This window comes from Rattus rattus, chromosome 2 (genome assembly GCF_011064425.1).
Source record: "Rattus rattus isolate New Zealand chromosome 2, Rrattus_CSIRO_v1, whole genome shotgun sequence".
NCBI lineage: Eukaryota > Metazoa > Chordata > Mammalia > Rodentia > Muridae > Rattus > Rattus rattus.
In genome coordinates this window covers 100,087,353-100,097,887 of record NC_046155.1, presented here as the reverse complement: position 1 = coordinate 100,097,887, position 10,535 = coordinate 100,087,353, and the positions used below count along the sequence as shown (strand labels likewise).

Sequence of the window (10,535 nt, the reverse complement as noted above, 5' to 3'; positions counted from 1 at the left end):
CTCTTACATCTCCACCAGTAATAATTAGGATTTCAATGTCTAGATTATTTTTTTTTTAGTATAGAATAGAGTTTATTCAGGGCATGGGGGGTTGAAAGGGTAGAGACAGAGAAAGGCAGAGAGATAGAGAGAGAGAGGAGGAGTAGAGGCCCACCATGAGCATGTGGACGGGGATGGGTGATGGAGAGAGAGGATTAGGAGCAAGAGGATAGAGCCCAAGGTCTAGATTCTTTTCAATGGTTATTTTTTATGGTTTACTTTAAATATTAGAGTTTTCTTAATGAGTGTGAATAGGATTATATTCGTTACATCATTTGCATTTCGGTTTTGATTTTGGATTTGATTTACATTTCTCTCAGGCATCGTGATGTTGTAGTACATTTTTGTAGGTGGTGGTTGTCCTTGCATGTCTTTCTGTACCTTTGTGTATATAGCTTTGTATTTGAGTGTGTGTCTTAGTTACTTTTCTATTGCTGTGAAGAAATACCATGACATATATACTGGGGGCTTACTTACAGTTCCAGAGGGTGAATCCATGACCATCATGGTGGAACTGTGGCAGCAGGACAGAATGGCATGGGAACAGTAGCTGTGAGTTTATGTCCTGCTCTTCAGGTTGGAGGAAGAAGGAGGGAAGGAGGGAGGGAGGAAGGAGGAAGGGAGAGAGAGCGAGCGAGAGCGAGAGCGAGAGCGAGAGCGAGAGAGAGAGAACAGGGCATGTTAGGAATATGGACTGTCATGGGCTTTTGATACCTCAGCGGACACACCTCCTTTAACAAGGCTACACCTTCTAATCCTTCCCAAACAGTTCCACCAACTGGGGACCAAACATCTGAGCCCATGAGAGGCATTCAAGACACCAGTGTGTATGTAGGTGCTTATGAAGGCCTGAAGGTGATGTCAGCTGTATTTCTTTTTTTTTTTTTTTTTTTCCGGAGCTGGGGACCAACCCAGGGCCTTGCGCTTCCCTAGGCAAGCGCTCTACCACTGAGCTAAATCCCCAACCCCGTCAGCTGTATTTCTTAATTGCTGCACTCTGCCTCATTTTTGAGACAGGGTTTCATACTACAACATGTACTAGCCTGGTTGGCCAACAAGTCCTGGAAAAATACTAATACTCTTCCTTTGTTGTTGTTGGTTTTGTTTTTGTTTTTCTGAGACAGGGTTTCTCTGTGTAATCCTGGCTATTCTGAAACTCAATCTGTAGACCAGGCTGCCCTCAAACTCAGAAAAACAGAGATCTGTCTGCCTCTGCCTCCTGAGCATGGGGGTAAAGGCATGTGCCAACCCCACACAGCTACAGCTTCAATCTTACACTCAGGCCTTTCATCTGTGTTGTGTTGATTTTTGTGTATGTTGTAAGAAACAGATCAAGTTTATTTCTTTGCACATGGATATCCAGTTGTTCCAATATTATTTTTATCCTTTTGAATTGTAATTCCTATTTTTTGATTTAACATGGGACACCGTTTGTGGGTAGAGATGCCGTAACAGTAATTATGTCTAGATATGGGTATGGCCCTTTGCTGACTAGCAGAGTGGGAAAATTAGGAAACATAGTGAAGACTGGATTTGGATATAGCGTTTACTGTTGCTATGGTTACTGTAATAGAGGAGAAGAGCCAATAGAATCGATATATAATTATAAAGGGGGCTTATTAGATTGACTTACACAATCAGAGGCTGGATAGTCCCACAACAGCCATCTGCAAGCCAGAGATCTAGGAAAACCAGTAGCTGTGTGGCTGAGGAATTTGGAAGCCTCAGAGCAAAAAGGACCAATGAAGAAGCCCAGTCAGAGGCTGGAGGCCTAGAAACACCATGTGAGCTGGAGTCTGCTGTCTGAGGACAATGGCAGGGGCAGAGAACATGCAGTCTGAAGAAGCATTGGATCTGCTCTGGCAGGCAACTGATTAATTGATTAATTGATGGTTGGTTTATTGGTGCTAGGGATTCAGGATACTGACATCTCATACACTCTAAGCCAGTGCACTAACATTAACTATGTCTCCAGCCCTTAAAATGGCCATCTTCTCTTTTTCCCTCCTTCCTTCTTTAAAAATCTTTTATTTTGAATTGCTGGATTCCTGAAGCTGGAATTATAGACAAGTGATTGTGAAATATCCAACCTGGGCATTGGGGAACTGAACTTGGATCTCCATACTCTTTAATTCTTTATGAATATATTATATATTGATACATTTATGTGTGTGTGCATGCAGGTATGTGTTTGTATCCCATTTGTGCCTGGTGCCCGTGAAGACCAGAAGAGGGAGTCAGATCCCCTAGAACAGGAGTGACAGACAGCCGTAAGCTGCCACATAGGCGCTGCAAACTGAACCTTGGTCCTCTGGTAGAGCCAGAGGTGCTCCTAACTACTGAGCCACATCTCCAGACTCCATATTTTTTTCTTCAAACTTTTTTTTTTTTTTTTTTTTTTTTTTCAGAGCTGGGGACCGAACCCAGGGCCTTGCGCTTGCTAGGCAAGCGCTCTACCACTGAGCTAAATCCCCAACCCCTCAAACTTTTTTTTAACATCAAGAGAAATCATTACATTTCGTCAGTTCTTTTTCTATTGGAAGTAAGAGGTTCATGTGGATTTGTCCCCTCTACCCTGTCAGTGTGGTGTAGTGCACTGACAGATTCTTCTCCTGAGTTACTCTTGCACTCCAGGGAGAAATCCTGCTTTTGACATCATGTGATCCTTCTAATGTGCTACTGAATTTGATTTGCTAGTCTTTTGTTGAGGATTTCAGGCATCAGAGTTCATAGGAGATGTTGACTTCCTGCCTCAGCTTCTTGGCTACTGGGATTACAAGCATGTGTTACCTTGAACTCCTGTGCACATTTGCGTGTGCGTTTGTGTGTGTGTATGTGTGTGCATGTGTGTATGAGTGTGTTGGAGGTCAAATCCAAGGCTTTATTCATGCTAGACAGGCACTTTATAAATACCTACCCTGATATTTATACTTTGTTCACAGTTTTAAACTATCCATTTTTTTGGGGGGGGGGGTTCTATGAGAACCTTAAAGTCAGCTATTAAGATTTTTACTAACTAGGCATGGTGGTGCATGCTTAAAATCCCAAAATTAGGCCTGAAGAGATGGTTCAGGGACTAAATGTTTACTGTCCTTGCAGAAGACCCAGGTTCAAGTTCCATCACCCACAAGGCAGCACACAATCTTCTGCAACCTTAATCCCAGTGGACCTGATACTTTATTCTGCTTCTGTGAGCACAAGGCTTGCATGTGGAGCACATACATACATGCAGGCAAAACATTCATACATATAATAAAAAAATTAAAAGGATCCCAGCATAGGGAAAGTTGAGCTAGGAGCAGTACTATTTCAAGTTTGAGGACACCCTGGGCTATGAAATAAGTTCACAAGGCTAATCAGGGCTACTTCTCAAAACCAAAACCAAAACCAAAAGGTCTTAGGTGGACTTGGTACTATACATTTCAGAGACAGCTTCTGTTGTCTTTTTTCCTTCCTTCAAATAGGACAAAATCTCCCCCTGCTTTGTCTTTTTTTAAAAATTAAAACGGGACAATTTAATCTAATAAATGTGGGAGCTCAGAAGTCAGACTTTCTCCTCTCCAAGGTTTGCAAATTTTAACTGCTGCAGGCTACCTCTGTGACAAGAATCAGCCTGATTTTTATCTCCATCTAAAAAATATTTTTGGGTGACAGGATCTGACTCCGAAGCCCAGTGTAGCCCAGAACTTGTTCATCCTGGAGCTGACGACAGCCCAGGGACCCACACATGCCAAGCAGTCGCATCTCCAGCTGAGCTACATGTCCAGCTGTTTTCACATCTTGTGCAGCTTCTTGTCCTCTTGTGAAGTTTCATGACTTTATATTGAATGGGTAGCACACTAACATGGTTCAAAACGTGTCCCTCAGATGCCTAGCTGCCTCCCCCTTTTGCCGTGGTCTGTGAATGCCTGAGTAATACACCCACCTGTCCAATGCAACTGAGAACATTTCCTGTTCTCATCACTTGTAACTGATTGTGGTGGCCAGGATGACATGTCCCTATTTTCTAGATAATCTGAATACTTGGTGTGGCCTTGTTGAAGGAAATGCATCACTGGGGACATAGTCTGAGGTTTAAAAGCCTCTCATCATCCCAAGTTCATCCTCTGCTTCCTGCTTATGGTTGAAGATGTGACCCCTCACCTCCAGTGGGTGCCAACGCCTGCCTCCTTTCACCATTCCTGGCAGTGATGGTGATGGACTCAGGTAGTGGGTTGGCCTAATGCTACTTGTATTCTAATGCTAATATTGGATCCCAAGGCTGGCTGCCCAGAGAGAGTCCTCATATAAAACACTAAGTGATCCTGCCCCCAAGTTATTTTTGATTGGTAAATAAAGATGCCAACAGCCAATAGCTGGGAAGAAGAGACGTAGGTGGGGTTAGGTTTCATCAGCTTGGGGTTGGAGAACAACAACAAGGGGGGTGGGGGGAGAAGAGTGCAGGAGGAGGAAGGAGAAGTCGCCATGGATTAGGAGTCAAGAGAACATGGCCTCGAGGGTTGGTCAATTGGAGTTAAGAGCAGCTCAGATGAAACATAGTAATAACTCGGAGTTATCAATAAGAAAGTAGATTCTCACAGTATAGAGAGTAGTGTCTGTGCAGCTGCCCTGCTTGAGGTATTTTATCTCAGCAACAAAAAAGTAACCAATACAATGTACAATAAAGAGGTTTTTTGGTACATTAAGCTTTTATTTAGTCACTCACCAAATATCTTTAATGCTAATAAGTTCTGGGTTTTCTAAATACACAATTGTATATCAGAACAAGATCATTTACTTTCCAAAATTTGTTCCCATTTGGTATTCTCCCCTAGCTTCAGCCTTGAGAGAGAGCATTTATAAGTTAAACACTTAGTAGTATTTTAGTGATCTATCATATACAAATATTTTTTCTTGAACTCATCATACACGGATACATATTTTATCTTTCACTTAAAAACTTTAAGTTATTGTAAACTTAAAAGAAAAGTTGCAAAAACAGTATAATCTCTGTACATTTTCCTGCAGATTTCCAACAGTAACTGCAGCTTCTCCTCTTCAGTGTACACGGCAAACTAAGATCCCAAGTTGTCTTTATATTTTCTAAAAATGGGGGCATTCTCTTCAATAGTAATTGTAAAGGTGGATCAGCTATTCTCCTTCCAGAGGATTAGCTAGCGTTTGCTGAGTTGATGGTATTGCTGACGCTGGTCGCAGCTGTGAGATCAGTGTCTACAGTTCAACTTAGTGGAACTTGTACATATAGTCAGAGGTGACACAGATGATTTCTTGGATCAGTCTTATCAAGTCTGAGTGTAATTTATTCATTCACTCCATAGGGTCTCATGTAGATCAAGTTGACCTCACAGTCACTATTCAGGGATGGTCCTCCAGCCTCCACCTTCCCAGTGTTGGGATTACAAGAATGAGCTACTATGGACCCCACCACCACCTTTTCAAAAGACAAAGACTCATATAGTTCAGGCTGGCCTTGAACTTGTAACTGAGGATGACTCTGAACTCTTGATCCTCCTACAGCTATCTCCAAGTGCTATTTTTATAAGAACGTATCACTAAAACAGATTTTTTTTTAGATTGTTCTAATGCATTTAGAATTCATCCTTTAATATTGGGGGGGCAGTGATGGCTACATGTGTGTATCTACACATATCACACACACACACACACACACACACACACACACACACAGGTGTATTCTAGTTTGCTCTATATCGTTGTAGTTACTTTTCTGTGTTCGGATGAAACACTAAACAAAAGCAGCTTGGGTGAGTAGAGTTCATGGCTCTTTGCATACAGATGTCCACTGAGGGAAGCCATCAGGAACTGATGAAGACGTGATAAAGACATGTGATGTGTCATTCTTCGCTAATGACACGCATGTATTGGTTTGCCTTACATTGAGTAGTTGAGCTCCATTTGTTGGGACTCCATAGAGAAAAAATGCACCAAAAAACTTCTGGTGGTGTGTCAGTTTCTTTCTGCTTCCACGGAGTCTGGCTGATTGGCAGTGATGTCAGCTGAGAAGGATGCGCACGTTGAGGCCAGACCCGTGGAGGACATGTGATGTTTGAAGGAAGCATACAAAGGACTCAACAGTGAGGAGGCTGAGCTTGCTTACAAAGCTAAACACTTCTTAGTCTCTTGCATCGCCACAGATCTTCACTTTGCTGTGAGAAGCACAGCCAAGACCTTCTGGTGTCCCTCCTGGTCCCTCCGGCTGACGTGTGCTGAGGCTGAGGCCTGGCTGTCTCTGCTAGGTACTGCTACCACTGCTGATTCATGGTTGCTATCCCGACACTTCAGAACTGGACTGCTGGTGTATCTGATCTGGGAAGTGTTTGCGAGCGCATCGAGCTGCCACTGCTGACCTGTGAACTGACTGCTGATTTCCTGACAATGCAGATGAGAGCTGCTCCAAAGAACCTTTTCTAAACAGGTCCACTTCCCCCAGAATCCTTTCTTTCCACTACTTCTGCTGGGTGGTGGGCTACAAGGGAGGTGAAAGCGTTTAAGAACCATCAGTAAAAATATGATTTGAAAAAAAAAAAATTAAAAGTTACACTGGGCAGTTAAAAATGCCTACATTCTTGCCCACCAGCCAACCAAATGGAGGCTGTTCCTTAATTGAGACTGTTTTCCCAGGTGACATGTCACGCTGAAACCAACTGAAATATATATATATATATATATTTTTATATTTCAATTCTAAAGTTTAACTATGGGGGTGGGGAGACGGCTTAATTGGTAAAGGGCCTGCTACATGAGTACCTACATGAAAAGCTCATGTGTGCTCGCTTGTAACCCCAGCACCAGCAAGGGAGTTGCTAGCTCAGCCTCCAACCCAGTGCAATCCTGTCTCACACGCTATGAGCCAGTGGATGGCTTAGCAGGTAAAGGTGCCCTGGCTCCAAGACCTCCATATGCATGCATGGCACACACGCCCTCCCCATCTCCACACACAAACTAAAAAAGATGTGATAATACTAATAAAGTATGATGCACTAACAGAATACCCAAGGTGAATGGCTACCCAGAACATACCTGAGGCTGACCCCTGACCTTTGCGCACACTCTCCCCACAACATGAGCACACACGAGTTTAGCTAAAATGCTTCTTTTGGCGGTGGTGGGGGGCAGAGGCAGGTGGACCTATGTGGATTTAAGGCCAGCCTGTTCTACACAAAAGATCCTATCTCAAAAAATAAAAATACTCAAAAAGTCCACAGCCACCAAAAACCAAACCAGTTTTTGTTATTTTTTGGGGGTGGTGGTGATGTTTAACCTCACACAGGTTAAACAATTGCTCTGTGGTTAACTTACACCCTCTACTACAACACAATCAAACTACATCTTCAGTGTTTTCTAGAAAACCGTCATTTGCCATTTTCCTATTTGTTGCTGTGAAATTCCTCTCAGAACTATCTGTAACTTCCTACTCCTTATCTTGTATTTTCATTTTTGGCCTTTTCTTGACTCCCTTTTCCCTTGGCAGCTTCAGCAAACCTTACCCCTTTAACTTACACTTTTAGCTGATCCATAGAGAGCAGCCTGCTTCAGCCTCCACAAAGCTGGGATTCTAAGAGTGGGTCACCACTTCTAATTTTTTAAAAAATCTTTTTTCTCCTAAAGCTCAGCTTTTATTGTATATTTTCTGTCCATTTCTTGAGATTTTTCTTAAGATAATCTTGAGGTTTAGGAGCATCATTAACATTTTTTATTTACTGTGTTTGTGTTTGATCTTCCTACAGCTATCTGTATATCAGGTGTACCACGAATGCAGGAGCCCAGAGGCCAGGAGGCCCTGGATCCCCTGGAACTGTTGTTACAGAGGGCTGTGAGCTGCCCCGTGGGTGCTGGGAACTGGCTCTAGATCCTCTCTAAGAGCAGTCGGCACTCTACACTACCAAACCATCAATTCAGCCCCTGAGGCAGTGTTTTTCACTCTGAATCTGAAATAATCACCACATACCTTAAACTCCTCCTGCCAGAGGCCCCATCCTGACTTGCAGGGAATAGGTTTGTGCACATCCTGCTCAGCCATTTCTCTTTTGCACCATAGCCAGGTATGACAGGGCCCTACATAGGTAGCCTGCTGTCACCTTGCTCTGCTTGTGCAGTTCTCAACCTCCTGGCTACATGTCCTAACAAGTCTAAGTATACAGAGCAAATAAACAAGTCTGTCCTGCCCTAGGGCGTCCCTGTCTAAATATTCTGGAGCATCTGTTACATGCTGGACTACGGCAGGCTCTGTGAATATTAAGCCAGACGGTAAGCATGTCCTCCTGGAGCTTGTGTTCTAGTGACAAAGACCGATACCAGAACAAGTGATCCAAGCATGTCGAGCAAAGCCCAGGAAGGGACTCAGGCACTGGACAAGTCAAGCACAACCAACGGGGTCTGGCCTCTTAAAGGGAGTGAAAACCCAAGTTCCTCAGAGCCCAAGGATCTATTCTGTCTCCCATCCTACAATCGGGAGGGTTTTTCAGTCATAAAATGGTCTAGTTTTGAGTTAGATGCCAGCTGTCCCTGACCACAGCTGAGGATCCAATAGGAATGAGGTCTAGGGGATGGGCACTGACTGACTTAGGAGTCTCTAGCACAGTGCTTTTCAACCTTCCTAACACTGCGACCCTTTTATACAGTGCTGACCCCAACACAAAATTATTTTTGTTGCTACTTCATAACAGTAATTTTGCTATTGCTGTGAATCAATGTAAATCTCTGTGCTTTCTGATGGTCCTAGATGAGCCCTGTGAAAGAGTTGTTTGACCCCTAAAGGAGTTGTTACCCACAGGCTGAGAACCACTGCTCTATGACAAACAAAGGAAAAGAAAGGAACAAACAGGTGAGGAAGAAGCAGAAAAGGATAGTGAGGTTTTAAGAAGGCCACAACATGTACTGGAGATGACCCAGTGGTTAAGAGCACTCACTGGTCTCAGTGGACCCAGGTTCTAATCCGACACTTACATGGCAGCACAATATTGTCTGTAACTCTAGTTCTAGGGTATCAGCGCCCTCTTCTGGCCTCCAGAGGCACTGCACACATATGGTGCACAGACATGTACTCATGCACATAATTCTTTAAAGCATCAAGAACCCACTGGTTCATATGATAAAAGGAAACAGGAATGCCATGGAGAAATGGGAGCTGTGGTTTGTAGGCTGTGAGTGGGCCAGAACGTGAAGGTGCAAACAACGTCAAGGCTGAAGGAGCTCGCCTCAGTCATGCGGGGCTCACTGAGCAACACGCTTCCTACTGTACTACAACCAACAGAATAAATGAGCATACACTATTGAACAAGGGAATGAGGTAAAAGCTTTGGAACAGAATACCAATTGTTAAATACAGATGAATGAGAAACAATAAAATCTTCATAAGTAACAGCAAATTCAACAGTAAAATGTCTCAGCTGAGATGGACACTAAGAAAAATTCTAAGCACGTGATATTTAAACAGCTTTAAGTATCTTCCCAGAACATTATCATTACGTTTAAACATGTATTATTACTCACATGTATGCGTCTGTGTATGGATGGGGGTGGGCGCTCATGCCACCACAGGTGTGGTCAAGAGGACCATTTTTTTTTTTTTTTTGAGGTTGGTTCTCTCCTTCCATCTTTGTATGAGTTCAAGGAATTGAACTCACCAGACTGAGCACCAAGTGCCATAACCCGCTTGGCCATGTTAAGGGATTAGGGCCTCACTATGCAGCCCTGGTTGGCCTGCCGCTCACTGTAGACCAGGTTAGTCATGAATTTATAGAGATGTACCTGCCTGACCCTTGGAGACAGGGTTTTACTATGTAGCCTAGGTTGGTCTGGAACTCAGTATGCAGCAAAAGGTAGCCTCAAACTTGTGACAATTCTATCTCAACCTCCCAATTGTTGGGAGTCCAGGTATAAGCCAGTAGTCTGGCTTGCTTTCAGTTCCAGGGGAAAATTATATTTATTTATACACTTATTTATTTTTGTGGCACTGGGAATCAACCCAGGCCCTCATGCATGCTAGCCAAGGTCTAATACTACAGTATTAGTGTTACAGTAGAGAACCTTTTTACAGACAGCTCGAGCTTCAGGGTCATAGCTAACAGTGCCCGGCGCTGGAAAGGAGGCGGCAGGGCACTGACTTCTGTGGATATCTTGTCAAAAACACAGGCCCCCAGTCTTATCAGTGAAAGCGTCAGTTAGATTGCAACTGAAGGATATTCTACAAAAGAACCGGCTTGGACTCTTCAACACGTCACGTCACAGAAGAACAAGGAGGACATACACATGGCCTTGGCCAGACAGAGGGTTCTATGCTGTGCTACATGAGAGGTTGAGTTAAAGCTCTAAGAGTTTTACTTTTTTTCCCATTATTTTCTGTAAGCCTAAACAATTTCAAAGTAAAAAGTAAAGAGAGAATACAATTATTGAGGTAGTGAGCAGCAGGCTGCCTCTGAAGGGCAAGGTGGTGTCACCCAGAGCTATGACCATCTTGTGACCACCACATTCTA

At 43.5% G+C, this 10,535-nt stretch overlaps 1 protein-coding gene across 2 annotated transcripts in view; it reads right to left on the bottom strand.

Annotated features, from left to right (window-relative positions):
* Positions 1 to 480: 480 nt before the first annotated feature.
* Positions 481 to 10,535, bottom strand: part of Clpb (caseinolytic mitochondrial matrix peptidase chaperone subunit B) — a 132,563-nt gene continuing 122,508 nt past the window's right edge. The window contains exon 17 of one of the 2 annotated variants that reach the window (XM_032893088.1): positions 481 to 604. In XM_032893088.1, coding sequence (XP_032748979.1) covers positions 509 to 604 — 96 coding nt within the window. In that variant the 3' untranslated portion in view covers positions 481 to 508. Of the gene's footprint in view, positions 605 to 4,704; positions 6,527 to 10,535 lie in introns of those variants that run through there. The other variant, XM_032893089.1, reaches the window with a different exon arrangement.